This window comes from Trachemys scripta, chromosome 11 (genome assembly GCF_013100865.1).
Source record: "Trachemys scripta elegans isolate TJP31775 chromosome 11, CAS_Tse_1.0, whole genome shotgun sequence".
Classification (NCBI taxonomy): domain Eukaryota; kingdom Metazoa; phylum Chordata; order Testudines; family Emydidae; genus Trachemys; species Trachemys scripta.
In genome coordinates, this window is record NC_048308.1 from 34,015,492 (window position 1) to 34,031,287 (window position 15,796).

The 15,796-nt window shown below is 37.7% G+C and overlaps 1 protein-coding gene across 2 annotated transcripts in view; it reads left to right on the plus strand.

The window, feature by feature from the left end:
* CSRNP3 (cysteine and serine rich nuclear protein 3) overlaps positions 1–11,497 on the plus strand; it is a 60,147-nt gene extending 48,650 nt beyond the window's left edge. For both annotated transcript variants that reach the window (XM_034785705.1, XM_034785706.1), the window contains exons 4-5: positions 5,069–5,365; positions 6,907–11,497. In XM_034785705.1, coding sequence (XP_034641596.1) covers positions 5,069–5,365; positions 6,907–7,941 — 1,332 coding nt within the window. In that variant the 3' untranslated portion in view covers positions 7,942–11,497. The remainder of the gene's footprint in view (positions 1–5,068; positions 5,366–6,906) is intronic.
* Positions 11,498–15,796: the final 4,299 nt, after the last annotated feature.

Here is a 15,796-nt window from a genome sequence, read left to right on the forward strand (position 1 = left end):
TCATATGGAGTAGTTCCAGAGCATCGCCCTGGTGACTCTGTGACCGGGGGAAGGGAAAGTAACTGCAAGGTGTTAATGTAGAGCTCTGGTCAAGTGAAAAATTCTCTAAGTTCTGTATGCTCAGGTTAGTAAGACTAGTATAGATGGGTCCATAGTGTATACTGGGCAGAGAAAACATGCTAGCACCTCTCTAGCAAAAAATATGTTAACAAGGGAGGTTTTATCTTTTGCTAGCTAGTGCGGAGAGGGCTGACATCTAGGGAAACAGAAAAGAAGAAGAATATGAAGGTTTTTCAAAAGAAGTTTTAAAGATGCCTATATATAACTGTGAAAAGAGAATTGGAAATATCAGAGCATGAAGGATTTGAATATTATGGGGCTAACAAACACGGCAGCTGAAATGAAAATCACTGGGGATTAAACTCTGAAGGTTGCAATTTGTTTATAAAAGTCAAAATACATTGGAAAGAGGAAGAAATAGTATGTTGTAAAGGAAGTTCTAGCAATGGCAGTCTAACTTTGTAAGAAGTACAGGTAGTGATGAAATATTAACAGAGGACATACTACTGTACACTAAGGAAATGTCGTCTTGTTTGTTTATTAGTAAGTATGCCCACCTGCCAGTCAGGAATTGGGAGTCAGCTCCTTGATTGGGGCAGGGAGTTCCTTTAATCCTGAGTTTGCAAGGAAATGGGTGAATGATCTGTCAGATCTTTTCAGTATTTAACATCTATGATTGTTACTACTCAAGACTGGAGGCCACAAAGACAGTAAACTCTCGATAGGAATTCACTTTCTAGACTACTTGAACAATGGCATGAAATGATAGCTATAATACAAAAGGTTGTGCAAAGGGCAAACTGTTAACAGAAGTGGGAGACTTAAGGTACCTAAGACCAAGCAGAGCATATAGTAAATAAATGCAGCAGTAGTTATATGGATACGATACAGGACTGCTTCCTTATACAGTATGTAAAAGAAGATACAACTAGAAAGAGAGTAACAGAGATGGCAGGATTAAGTAGTAGAGAAGGGGGAGTATCTAAGCAACAATGGTAATTTTACCATATATAGACATAAAAAAACCATAACAGAATTGGAAGCACATGCACTGACTGAATTTAAGTATTATGCGTATACCTGAAACAAAAATTCAAAAGTGATAGCAGGTTGAGCAGAAAAGGATGAAGAATATCTGTTGTTATAATGAAAGTGTATAGCATGTATTTGAATATATATTTCCTTATGGATAGGAAAATATTCAGATAAACTCACTGGGTACCAGATCTTGAGGTCCTAATGCTGATTTTACGCAATCCTTACTCAAGTATGCTCCCGCAGGAGTACAGAATAAGCTAATATGAACAAGTCTTGAGATTTTGTCTGAGTAAAATTGGAATGAGAACCTCAGGATTTGGCCCTGAGTTTGTTTATTGGTGCCTCAAATTGTGGCATCAGAGATCTGAAATAATAAATCCAAACAAAAGGTGCTGTATTGGTGAATGTGTGATCAAAGTTGTCTCCTTTACATTCGGTATTTTTTTAATTTAGTGTGTAAATGTGACATTAGGTGAGGAATTAAACCTACAGAAGTCACAAATTCAGAGATATGGGCCTGATCCCCTGTGGGTGTAAATCAGCACGCCTTCATTGAAATCATCGTGCTCAGGAAAGATGAAGACTGGGAATGTATGCATTTGGTTTTCCACTTAAACAAAATGTTTTTTTATAACACTAACAAAGGAAGCCTCACTTCACAAAACAAATTTGTATTACTGCACTTGCTGAAATGTTTATGCTTTGTTTGTAAAAATATATTGAATATCTCAGTAGCAGACCACAGTGCTCAATCTTGAAATTGGAAGGAATGTACAATTTGTGGGATCCAGATGTGCCCTCTTTGGGGAAATGTTTTTAAATACTTGCCATTTGGTCCACTCTCAAGTCAAATAGTTTTCTCTTCAGAAGTATTTTTATGAGCCCCAGAAATGTACTCTCTGGTAGGGATAACTAAGCAGTGAGCTCCTTCGTAGACAAGGAAATTAGTCCAACGCTACCTTCAAACTGGGAAGCCAGGCATATGTTAGAGCAGTCTAAAGGGCTGAGCTGGTCCTTGGATCCAAGGAATGTTAAGGTGAATTAAAGCCACCTTTTCCCTTGCAATCCCAGTCTTTCACCCAGGCAGCTTGGCTGGAACAGCGAATCTGGACCAGTGCTCTCACGTGAGGTGCACTTACTCAATTGTGGTGGTGCTTGCTGGATTGGAGTGTTATAAATTTAAGACAAAGAATGCTAGTATATGAAAAGGTGACATTTGGATGGTTGTGTTAAGTCCTGCCAGGTGTCTTATTCTAAAATGATGTATTAATGAGAGGAAAAAGATACATTAGAAAGTAACAGAATATCATCAACAATACTCGTCCATCCCAAAGGATATAGCATGGTTTCTTGAGTCTTTATATAACTGAGTTCTCAGAGGCATATATAATTCAGAAAAGAATAGAAATTTAATATATTTATCCCTGCACCTTACACCATTCTCCTTGAATGTATACAATTGCATCCAAAGGGCTGGTATTCTCAAAAGTCCAAGCTCTGAAGTTCTTACTCAGCTTTTACTAATGTCAGTGGTTTCTTTGCCTAAGCAAGGACTTCAAGGTATCTGTGGCCAAAGATACTCCTGGACTCCACTACTGTAACTTTATCATTACGAATGGTAATGAGAAGGAAGATCAGGAAATTCTGTCCTTGTTTCATATCAACAAAGGAGCATACGATGAAATTAAAAGATGGCAAATTCAAAATTGATTAAATGCTTTTTCACACAAAGTGTAATTAGATTGTGGAACTCACTGCCACAGGAAGTCATTGAGTCTTAGGACTTGGCAAGATTCAGAAAGGGATTGGACATTTATATGGTTAATAAGAATATCCAGAGCTGTTATAATTAATGATAATACATTTTTGGAAGGGATTTTAAATCTCATGCTTCAGAATTTAACCAATCTCCAACTATTATAGATCAGGACCAAATGACAGGGGCCGATCACTGCACATCTGTATATTGCAGGATTCTTGCACCTTCTTCTAAATTATCTGGTACTGGCTATTGCTAGAGGCAGGATACTGGATTAGATGGACCTCTGGTCTGATCTAGTACAGTAATCCCTTTGTTCCTATACAGTAATCTCTGTGTTCCTAAATGTAAAGCACAGTAATATATACTCTGACCTTTCTCTGATTCCATGTTGTGATGGGATCCCCCGAGGATGCAGCCTGGAACTGTGGCACCACTATGCCCCCTTAACTCTCTCCAGCCTGGGCTGTCTCTCCCAATGCCTTGCTAGTGACTAGCAGCAAACCTCTCCAGGAGCTGTGATCACTCAGCAAAACTGCATATGGAGCCCCACACCCAGCTATATTGCATGAATGCTCCCAGAGCCACTCATGAATCACACAGAAAAAGGCACTAGAGCTAAGTCCTCCCAGCACTGTACCTCAGGAATATACCGTCTTGCACTGCTCAAGATGGGCAGTGCAAATTTATTAGTTGGTTCACCGCTTCAACAATTGAAACTGGATATACACCAGCCTTTGTAAAACCTGAACAGATTTGCCCCACACTTCATACAAACTCACTGGTAAAGATAAACAATTAAACAAATTTATTGACTATACAAGGTAGATTTTAAGTGATAGGCAAAAAGTCAGTTAGTTACCAAAAGTAATAAAATATAAGCACGCAGTCTAAACTTTCAACCCTATTAGACTAGGCAACATCTAGATTAAGCAGTTTTTCTCACCCTGATGGATATTGCAGTCCTTAATATACCTGGGCCAATACCTTAAACCTGAGCCAGTCTCCTCTGTTGGAGTCTTGTCTTCTTCTCGGTGTCTGAGTTGCTTGCAATGTAAGTGGGGGCAGGAGAAGGGCCCAGCATGTGGCCACTGTGTCTGTTTTATACCCTCAGTCCATGTGCTTGGAAAACACAAGTCCAGGCATGTCTGGGGGCATTGCTGAGTCTCCAGGCAAGGTTGAGCAATTCCCCTGGGGTGACCTCATGTAGGTGAGTCATTGCATTGTTACTCCCTTGCTAGACATTGGTTGTAGATGAGTTGATTGATACCCCATCCAGGTGTTGGTTACTTTCCTTGCTGTTGCTGCTGGGGAGGTAATATCTGGCTAATTCCCCAATTTACAGCATGTTTCAGTGACAACACAATTCTCATAACTGCATATGCATTAATGATATGCATATGTGGATAGAGAAATGACTTTTAGCAAATCATAACCTTTCCCCTGATACCTTACAAGGCATGCTTTATATGTAAGATCACAATTATATAAAAATGAGGAATATGGGGGTTCCAGGTTGCTGCCTGAAGGTATAGAATGTCACACACACACACACACACACGTACTTTGCACACAAATTCTAACTCTGGTAATGTTTTCCTTGGGTACTTGTGTCTCAAATGCCAACAACACAGTACATAATAGTATTTTTCTTCTGGTGTGTTTCTCCATTTTTACTCCACTGATGGAGTAATTATTATTCCTGCAAAGACAGTTTAGTTTGTGAATAGCTGTCATGATTTCAGCCATGATTGTATTGTCTATACACAAAAGGGTATATTGATCCTAACACTAACGTTGCCCATTGGTTTTAGTTAATCCTTGTCCTGCACTTTGCTGTCACCATAAAGCACTGACGAAGAATTTTAAAATGTCAACTCCTAGCAATATGGGGGATAATATTATTGTGTTTTCTTCCATATTTTGCAACTATAGGTGAAAATCTGAATTCTCAATTATTCATTTTTATTTCCATGACAATTCCGAAAGGAATGACATCTGAAATAAATTAGTCTCTTCAGAAGAAAATCTATTAAGAATCCTTGACTTACTGAATATCAGTTTTACAGAACCATGTATAATACTGTATATTCTTAGTGTTCTTATAGTTCACATACAAACAAATACATTATAATTAATATGTTCTCACTAAAAATTTTAGTTTCAGGAAGTGTATAGTCTTAATACTGTGTTAACTGCTCTATATCATAGATGACAAAGAATGGTACAGTGGAATCTGAAGAGGCTAATACTCTGACATTGGATGACATTTCTGATGATGATATTGATTTAGACAACACAGAAGTAGATGAATACTTCTTTCTACAACCCCTACCAACAAAAAAACGTAGGGCGCTGCTACGAGCCTCTGGAGTGAAAAAGATTGATGTGGAAGAAAAACATGAGCTGCGGGCTATCCGCCTATCCAGAGAGGATTGTGGCTGTGACTGCCGAGTGTTCTGTGATCCAGAAACGTGTACTTGCAGCCTTGCAGGCATAAAATGCCAGGTAAAGAGCTATATTACAGACATTTCTTACTAGCAGGGCATAAACAACCCACAACAGCGGTATTATGGGTAATGAATTACTAAGTGCTGAAATTTGTGGGTCTCAAAACCAGTAAAATAAATATATAGATGTATAAAAATATGGTTTTTATTGTGAGTAGTTTGAAGACATGCAATAACTGGCATTTTCCCCTCTGAATACAAATGCTCAGCTCCTCATATTCTTCTATGGGCCTTTAACCAAACATCCAACAGAGGAGTCACTAACCTATATGACTGCTGATTTCACAAGATTAATTTTTCTTTTAGAAATACTGTATATCTTTTCCCCTGAGTATAACTCTGCAGTTACTTCAGATTGTATGTTTCCTAATTTATAATCACAAGTAGTTTTGAATCAAATATTAAAATCCAAACTCAGAGTAAGAACCAATAAATAAAGCATGTTTTACCGTCTTTCAATGAATACGTGTGATAGAATCATAAATGTTAGAGCTGGACCATTGGTATTAGGTCATTTAGTCTATCTCTCTGACAATCAAAAATGTATTCCCTAATGTACATTTACTGGTGGTTTCTACAGGATCATTTTAAGTGTCCCAAGGAAGGAGACTTCATCAGTTCCATTGGGTCACTATTATACAGCCCAGTAGATCTCACCATCATTGAGTTTCTCTAAATTTTCCTTTTAATAATTTCTTAAATCTGCCTAAACTCATCCTACGACCCTCAGGTATTTACCCTCTTGAATATTCATAGACTGTTTTCAGTTCTGCGTTGACAGGGATATGGACTACATCACCTTGGGGGGCCTCTAATTTTGCACCTGCATTTGAGTGCAGGTAGGTGAAAACGATAAAATTTAGGCATCTAACTACAGTACCTGATTTCTGGATCCTATCAGGCAGGTAGATATCTAAATTCTATTCTTGCAGCCTACAGTTCATTGTGTCTACAATAGTGTATCCACAATTGACTGAAGCCTCATTTAAAATTTGTCCCAGTTTCTATTTCTAACTTCTGTGGTCATTTCTCCCCTTAGTTATTGTTTTGTCAAGCTGTCTATATTTAATTTAAAAAAAACCTCACCTTTCTGCACAAGCCATTCCCTCCTAATCATTAATCATTTTTGTTTCGTTCATCTGATTTCCATCCAGTATATCAGTTTCTTTCTGGTAATGAGGGCCCAAGGAATGACCACAGTATTTCAGGTGTGGTTATAGCAGAGCCATAGAAAGATAAATCATTTATCCCTTGATCCACATTGTGATTTATGAAACCTAAAACTGTATAGTCTTTTTGTTTTCTGCTACACCGCATTGTAAATCCATGTTTACTTTCTGTTTTGTATGATATTATTGCTTTCCAGGTTCTCCCTCCCAGTGAATATCTTTGCTTTGATTTATTTTTCCATATATGTTGTACTGTGCACTTTCCACAAATGAATCTCATTTTGTTATTTTATGCTTCTAGTCTCTCTAGTGTCTGTTGCATCATTGGGTTTATTGTACATATGGTTAATCTGTATTCTCTTTTTAAAAGGTGGATCGTATGTCTTTTCCATGTGGTTGCACTAAAGAAGGGTGCAGCAACACAGCAGGTAGAATTGAATTTAACCCCATCCGTGTACGGACTCACTTTTTGCATACAATAATGAAGCTTGAATTGGAGAAAAATAGAGAGCAGCAAGTTCCTGCACTAAATGGTTGCCACACTGAGGTAAGTGCTCACACTAGTTCTCTGAGTACAGCACCCCACCCGGTAGAATATTCACTTGCAGAGAATTTTGAGATTGAAACTGACCCCCAGGCTGCAGTGATGCACCTGCAGTCTGCTGAAGATTTGGATTGTCCTGGGGAAGAGGAGGAGGAGGAAGAAGATGGAAGTAGCTTTTGTAGTGGAGTTACAGATTCTAGTACACAAAGTTTAGCACCCAGTGAATCTGATGATGACGACGATGATGAAGAGGAGGAGGAGGAAGAAAAAGCAGATGATTTTGTGGAAGGCATGGGGTCCCATGCCGATGTGGTGCCTCTTCCTTCTGTCCTTTGCTATTCTGATGGCACTGCAGTACGTGAAAGCCACTCTAAAAATGCCTCATTCTATGCTAACTCTTCAACTCTGTATTACCAAATAGAGAACCATGCCCCTGGCAGTAATAACCAGATCACTGAGACCTATTCAGAAAGGGACACTGTTAAAAATGGTAGTCTTTCTCTGGTGCCTTACAATATGACTTCAGAGCAGTTTGTTGACTACACACGGCAATCAGAGGAAAGTTACAGCAGCTCTCATTACCCTTCTGCAAACCCCTCTGTGATAGTTTGCTGCTCCTCTTCAGAAAGTGATAACAGTGTTCCATGTAATAGTTTATACACTGAACATAGGCCAAGCCACCCTCAAGTGGAATTTCACTCATACTTGAAAAGTACCTCTCAAGATGGATTTGTTTCAGCTTTGAACGGTGACAGTCACATACCAGAGCAAGCTGCTGAGAATTCTATAAGCCTTTCAGAAAAGAGCAGACTGCATGAAGAGTGTATCAAATCATCTGTAGTGGAAACAGTACCTGTTTAATTTATTAAGATATTCTAGGACTGAATCCCTTTATTTAAATGCACTCCAATTGGATTTCCTAGAATCATAATTTTTTAAGCTGTGGACTAAGAAAACTTGGACTATGGTTAATATTCCAGACACATTTTGTTTTTTTCTTTCAAGCTACATGGCTGTGGCATTGCACAAAAACAGTTCATGTAAAGATTAAAAACAGAAATCAAACTGTCTTTTGATAGAAAATGTATAAATTAAAAATATATACATATTTCAAAGTAGCCTACCTGTCAAACTATGTGGAACCTGCCAAGCTATCTGAATCAAAGCTTCATGTTTTTGATTGTTGGGCCTGTGCAAGATTGTTAAACTGATACTTTGAAATAATCATGTTTAGAGTCCTACATTTTCAACATATCTGAAAAAGATAGTGACTTTTTATGTAAAAGTAATTAATGTATGAAAAAGGTTTAGGTGTTCTGTACTGTATTTTATTTATGGTAGTTTAGTACTCATGTTTTGATAAAAATGAACAGCATGTTCATTTGAGTTGAAAATCCATAGCTAGTTCTGCAGAGCATGCCCACGTAAATTTCATCTGGCGTACCATATACATTTTTTATATAACTACTCTTAGCAACTGATCTTAAAATACATTCTTTACAATTCATTACGTCTGTTTTTTACTCTTTTTGACAGACAAATCTGTGAGTAAGGGGGCATTTATATTTTGTATAAAGTTGAAAGGTAGGACAATCCTCCATTTAATGTCTGAATCAATGACAACCCACAGTTAACTCCCCCTAGAGAAAATTGATGTTGTGTATAAGGACAAAGCAGTAGTTTATAAACTTGCACAGCACCTTTTAGTCCCAGAAATATTCAGCTTACTAATGCACTTTAGTGCCATTTTGCAGTACCTTATTAATTGTGGGTACTGTGAACTATTTTGGAGATATGCCATAGCTCCAGATTGTGAGATCTATATAATAGACCGGCATCTTACAATTCATTGTAATAAAACTGATACAAGTTTTCCCAAGCCAGTATATGAATGCTTAAATAAGTAATTAGTAAGAGGAAAGAGTCATTCTGTTAGGAGGTTAAAGGAAGCATGGAAAACAGTTTACGTTTTTCTAGATTCTTCTACCTATTTAGCAATCTTTACAAAATAAGAGCCTGATCCAAAGCCCATTGAAGCCGTTCAGTGGGCTTTTGATCAAACCCTAAATGTACAAAGTCACTTAATTACTCTGATGATAACAGTATTAGGTACCAGAATCTGTATATTCAACTAGGACACTAGTGTCAGAAGTTTTATAGTTGTGAAAATTTGTAGGCAAATTCTAATGCATTACGTGCATCATTCATTATAACCTGATTTTCATTTTACTTTTTAAAAGGGACAATGAGAATTACAACACATGCTGCATTCCAACCCTTAAATTATCTGGACTTGGTTTTTCTAGAGAAGAACTTCTTCTAGGAGTTCATTTTCTACACGTTTATTAGATATACCTAGCTGTGCATTGCCTTATTTTAAAATGCAATAGGACACTTCTTAAACTGTTTTGATATTTTGGTCCTTCTACTGATATTGAAGTATCATTATATATCTGTTAGTTGGAAATGATTGTCTTTTTTGTCAAATTACAGCATCTGCTGCTTAATTTTTATCTCTGTCAAATTTAGTTTTTTTAGGGGTACAGATGTAAGCATATTGTAGATTTCAACTCTGTACCAATTATTCTTCTGCTGAATCACTTTTTATAAAATCAGCTACAGTGTTCCAGGTAGAAAAACTGTCATGCTAAAAAGATGTTCTCTGAAAAAGAAGTTGTGACTTAATGGCTCTTTTATGAAACCATTGCACACCATTTTCAAGTCAATTGTTTTACATTAAATTGGCAAAATATTTTTATATTTTCTCGTAACATGAGGGAGCTGTTTTGTTTATTTGTTCCCACATTGATTCATGAATGTCTTCATTGGGATTCCTTTGAGATAAAAGCCCTGGTTCAATGAGAATTGCATACTTCATTTGCATGGCATTCCTGTCTCCTGGGAAAGTGCAGACCGCTTGGACTTGCTGTCTAAAGTAGCCATTCTAGCAAGTCATCTGTTTCTTGTTCGCAGTAGAAACTTCTTTTCTTTCCCCAAAGGATGTGTAGTCAGTTCAGACAGGTGTTCTCAGCTTTGACACAGCAAATGGTATTCTTTATTTTTAAAGAGAAACAGATTAGAAACATTTGATAAAAAGTAGTATGCAGGTTACTGATAATATTGTCTTGATAACAGAGCTCTCTTAATTTACAGAACCCCTGTAACAAATCACTGGGCACATGTGTACACATCACGGAAACCTGGCACACGCCACACTAGCACTTAAAGCACAAACCTCTAGCTAACACAGTAACTGTGAGTGAGTAGCAGGTTCTTAACTTCAGTGTGGATTGGCCACTAGAAGGAGACATAATTATGCACATTTAACCAATGTATTACGTTCTGGTGAAAATAAGATTTGTACTTCATTATTTGCCCTGTTATGGAGCAATAAGAAATTATTTTCTTAGTCTCTAACTTTCCACACGAAGAAAATCTTCAGCGACATTAGAAAGAAAAACACTCAGAAAAGTAAGTAATTATGTAAAGCACGTCTCAACTAGCTTTAAAATAGCGAGATGGCTGCTGCTGTGCTTCTTCGTTACCATTTATAGTGCAATAGAGTTCAGAGAATCTGATCAAGATGGGCCCCCTGTGCTAGGTGCTGTATAACCATCTCTAGGTCCTGAGACCTGGTATTATAGTATTAGAACTAAACATGGGCCCTGCCCGCAAGAGCTTACAATCTAAGACGACACATAACATACAAAGGGATGGGAATAGGGAGGTGATTAAATAATATTTTGCTATGATATTTTCCACAAGTAAAGTTGGGAACAGTTATGAGGAGTCAAAAGACATAGTAGCTGGAGTTTGAATTTGGAGGAAAAGAGCCACTGGCTTAAGGCAGTGCTTTTTAACCTATGGGCCACAGACCCCTGCGGGGTCACAAACTATTTCTAAGATTTCCAAAGGGGGCTGCACATCCATTTGAAGTTTTTTAGGAGTCCGCAAATGAAAAAAGGTTGAAAACCACTGACTTAAGGAAAAGCTCTGTTTCGTGGTTTGGTTAAACCTTGAGATTTGTTAGTGCTTTTCAATCTCCTTCCCTTGGCCAACCTATAGTGCCCTACTGCTCAGTTAATAGTAATAGATTTCCTGTGTTGGTTGCTAATACTTTCACTTTTGTGAACCTTATTTCCATGTGCTAAAAGGGTTATGTTGTTAAATTGCAAATAGCCATGTGTGTCTTCTGTACAGATTTGGCACGTCATTTGTTGCCACATTTATGTTAATGATTGGTCTCCATTCCTTGTTTGTGCTTAAAAAGCTTTACATCCATAAGATACTTGATGCCTGGTAATAGACATTGACAAGAAACAGGATAGTTTTGAAAGTCATTCTGTAAATTGAGACAAGGTGGGTGAATGAGCTACTGGTATTTATTGGACCAACTTCTATTGGTGAAACAGACAAGCTTTTGAGCTACACAGAGCTCTTCTTCAGGTCCTGAAGAAATGTCCTGAAGAAGAGCTCTGTATAGCTCAAAAGCTTGTCTGTTTCATCAAGAAAGTTGGTCCAATAAAATATGTTACCTCCCCAACCTTGTCTCAGCAGTGTCCTGGGACCAGCACAACTACAACAACACTACAAACAGTCTGTAAGGTGGCAGACCATGCTTTCTTTGGAAATGTGTTCCTAGTACTCTTTTTCCCCTAATAATTTATGTACTTGTAACACTAAAACATTTTCTTCTGGTACAACATAAAAGAATTTGCACACTGAAGATTAGTAAAAACAGCACAGAACTGACTGCATTTTTTCCTAATGAAGTAAATCTAGCTTCTCTTGGAAGATACAACCAACTAGCTGGCATATTAAGCTTTAACTAAAGTTAAATATGAAGCTAGAAATTTGCTGGCAAAATTATGGCAATTGTAACTGTTTTCAAGGAGCTATAACTCATTCCAACTGGAACATTCACTTAAAAAGAAAATTGACCAGGAAAAAAAATGCAACAATCATCTAAAATGTTATTGTTATGTTTCATAAAAAAAATTCTGATTGAGTGCATGCCAGAGAGATGAGTAAATTTTGATTTAAAATTATTATTGATAAAGACAGCCATTTAAAATTGTACAAATTACTAATTCTTTGTTGAGTTCTAACAATAGTTCCATTTTATACCTTTGCATTTGCCTTGGGTCAGGGAAATTCTGATCAGTTATCAACAAACAGCACTCACACCTGCAAAGGCTATTGCTCAAAGAAACCTGTTATTAATAGTTATATTTGGTTCAGTCCTCCCATTGATTTTTTTTAAAGTGCTCTGAGTTTCTCTAAAATGTCATAGTACTAGTTGTAATAACATTCTACAAAATGTCCAGTATTCATGGTTTTGTTACTCACTAGAATGCTCATAGATTGGGGGCCAAATGCTCAATTTAATTTTGTGTGGCCTGCATCACCACATGATTTGAGAAATTCATTCACGCAACAGTAACCTCTCAGCTGGGAGCAGACTCTTCAATAAACCAAACCTGGCTGTTACAAGTTACATAAAAACCTCAGCAAGACAGATAATTTATTTTGTCATGGCTTTTAATATTTAAAGTTGTGTTTGGCATTGTGGGAGGCAGCATTGCCAAGCGGAGCACTGGACTGGGATTTAGGCGACCTAGGTTCTATTCCTAGCTCTGCCAATGGCCTGCTTTGTGACTTTGGATAAGTTACGTTACCTCTTTGTGCCTCAGTTTCCCCATCTGTAAAATGGGGATGATGATACTGAGTCTTGACTCTGCTCCCCCTCCCCAGCACACTACCCAGCATATCTGAGCCAGGGCAGGGGGGAAGTCATCTGCTACCAGCATAGATCACTAGCAGATTCCTGCCCCACTGAAGCAAGGGAGGAACCAGCCAGGGCAAGAATTATGTCTCTGGCTCAATTCTTTCCCTGGACTGCTCTGGGGCAGTGCAGTTGTGCATCACTCAGAGCTAGAAGGAAAGAGACAATCTGGTCCATTGTAGTGTTTTAAGAGGATCTGCTGAATAACAGATTAGCCTGGTGGGTTAATGATCGTGCTCTACATTGTAGCCTGGCGACCTGGGCTTGATTATTGCTCTAATTGTTTCATTTCCTGAATCATTCAGGGCTGAAGGCTGTGTACCATGGGGATGATAAAAAAGGCAAATCCTCAGGTCTTAGTCAGGGATGTGCAGCTCCCCTGGAGGGGCCAAAGAGCAAATATAGCCTTTATTGTGCTTACAAATCATTTGATGTAAAATATTAATAATAATAAATGGTAGAATTAACTCAGATGATAATATATTCTATAGAATTTATTTCTAAAATATAAAGTCTGAGCAGTATTTTTTTAAAATTAATAGTAGAAAACTACTGTTATTTTCAGAAAATAAAACAGATGTAAGCAAAGAGCCCAGTTCCTTAAAATGTTCCATAATGAGTATGAGAAATCTCAAAATTTGCTTCTTAAAAAAATTTCCAACATTCTTTTTAAAAAAATGCACTTTGTTTAATTTTGCTGTTCTCAGTGATCACTTGACATGCTAATAATTCTTTTTTCTCCAAGAGGGATGCAATCCAAAGCAAGAAAATGATGATGTAAGAAACAAGTTTTCTGGATTAGTTACGAAAATAGAGTATATAAAGTACAAGAGCTCTCCAGGGGTCTTTATTTTCCCCTAGAATTACAAGTCAACTTCCAACTTACTTGGTATTAATGTGCCACAGGTAGCATTGTTATCTGGGGAGAAGGGTTTTAAATTCCTTTTATGAGAGCTGCTTGAGTTCCCTGCCTCCCAAGCAGCCTACATTATGGCATTTACTATAGACATCTCCAGTTCATCTGGCACACACGTTTTGAAGAATTTAGTGTTTTGTAGCTTTGCTCTGTTTGTATCTTCCCTGAAAAAGTTTTGCTTTGAGATGAGGCTTTACATTAAGGAAGAGCTGAAATGTGGGTCTAAAATGAGGTATGTCTCTCTGAAAAGGGAAGGTTGAGAGGTATATTGAGTGTTAGTGTTCTGGAGGACCCAAGGTTGGCAGATGGTGCATCAGGGTGCCCAGTAGCACAGAGGAGACACTGTCGTTTGCTCCTGGAGGCTAAAGAGCCACACCCAGGGAGCTTTACAGCTTGGCTTCTCAGATGGAAAGTCTCCCGTTTTTCAAATAGACCCAGAGAAAATGAAGAGGCAAATGTATTATTTATTTGTTTAATCGTTTTCACTTACGCCTCAGCAGTGATTGAGTCTGTCAAACTGTTCATACTGTAGAATGTTCAACAGATGCTTTTGTTGAACCTCAAGTGGTAACAAGTCCACAAGAAAATGAAAAGAACATGTTGCCCTGTGTTTAATATATGTACTTCCTTTCCCCCATCCCCCACTCCTTCATAAAAGGTTTCCACAGCAGCCAAGGAAAGCCTAAATAGTTTTATATACTGTCTGGAGGAATAATGGAAAATATATTGACAAACATGGCTCCAGTCTTAACCATGCACCCAGTTAATGCATCTGCGCTGACATGGATTTTTTTGGAAGAAGGCCTTCGTTATCTTGATGGCAAAGGAAAAGTTTCATAAAAAGGGCAAAAATTGAGATAAAGAGGGGCCCAGAGCAGGCACCATAAGTCTGTCTTCACTAGAAATTAAGTTGTGTTAGAACATGACATGAGTTGTGTTAACTAATGTTGTTAAACACAACTTTGCAGCAAGTATGTACAGGAAAAAGACGTTTAACATCATGTCAGCTGGTCATGAGCAAACATCAGTGAAACCATAGGTTTAATCACAACCAGTGGATAGTGTGAAACACAGCTTGTCCCTGTCTACCCTCACTGCAAAGCCATGTTTAACATTGAGTTAGTTAACACAGCTCCTCAGGATCCTGTTCTAACATGACCTGATTTCCAGGTAACAACAAACTATAAGAGTAAAGAAGACATATAGGTCCTCCTGAGTAAGGGAGTTAGGCATTCAGCTCCCAGTAAGAGTCAATGCTAGTTGGACACCTAACTCCTTTAGGCTCCTATGAGCCCTAATTTTTTCTGGATTACTGACGTGGGCCTACATTTTTGTTTTGGATTATGTGTGAAAGCCAGCCCTTTTGGTATGCTGGGGTTTACTGTGAAACCACCCATCCACAGGTGAGTCTTTGATATGCAGGCTAAACCTGGTGTTTCAGGCTTCTCAACAGGGTTATATTTTTGTGTGCACTGCCAGCTGCTTCTCTTAAAACAAACAAACAAAAACATGTCTTGCTGTTATGTGAACATGTGCCACTGTACTTTATTTTCAAATTGTTCCGCACAAAAGAACTATTAGGGTAATTTTATGTGTAACTATTTCAAAATATGAAGTGTTGTAGTGAATGTTCACATAACAGCAAGACTTTTTTTGTTTTATATATATTATATATATAATGCCCATAACTGGGCCCTTCTTTTAATTGACTGACTGTAGGCACTTCTATGGAAATATGTCTGAAGTGTAGTTTGTGAAAAATGTTTTAAAAGTGTTTGATGTAAAATAAGCGCTAGACATTTAACAGTGCAGAATTAGTCAAAATCTGTAGATTACAAATCTGTTCCTAACAGCCTCAGCCTGTAATAGTGTCTTAGTAAAGTTGATCTGCTTTATTTTAGTTAATCGCATTTCTGGTGTAATAGCCTTTTGAAAATAAAATTATTAATACATATGTACTGGTTAATACCTGTGAATATAGAATATGGCACTTCGTTATTTTGATATGGTTTCAC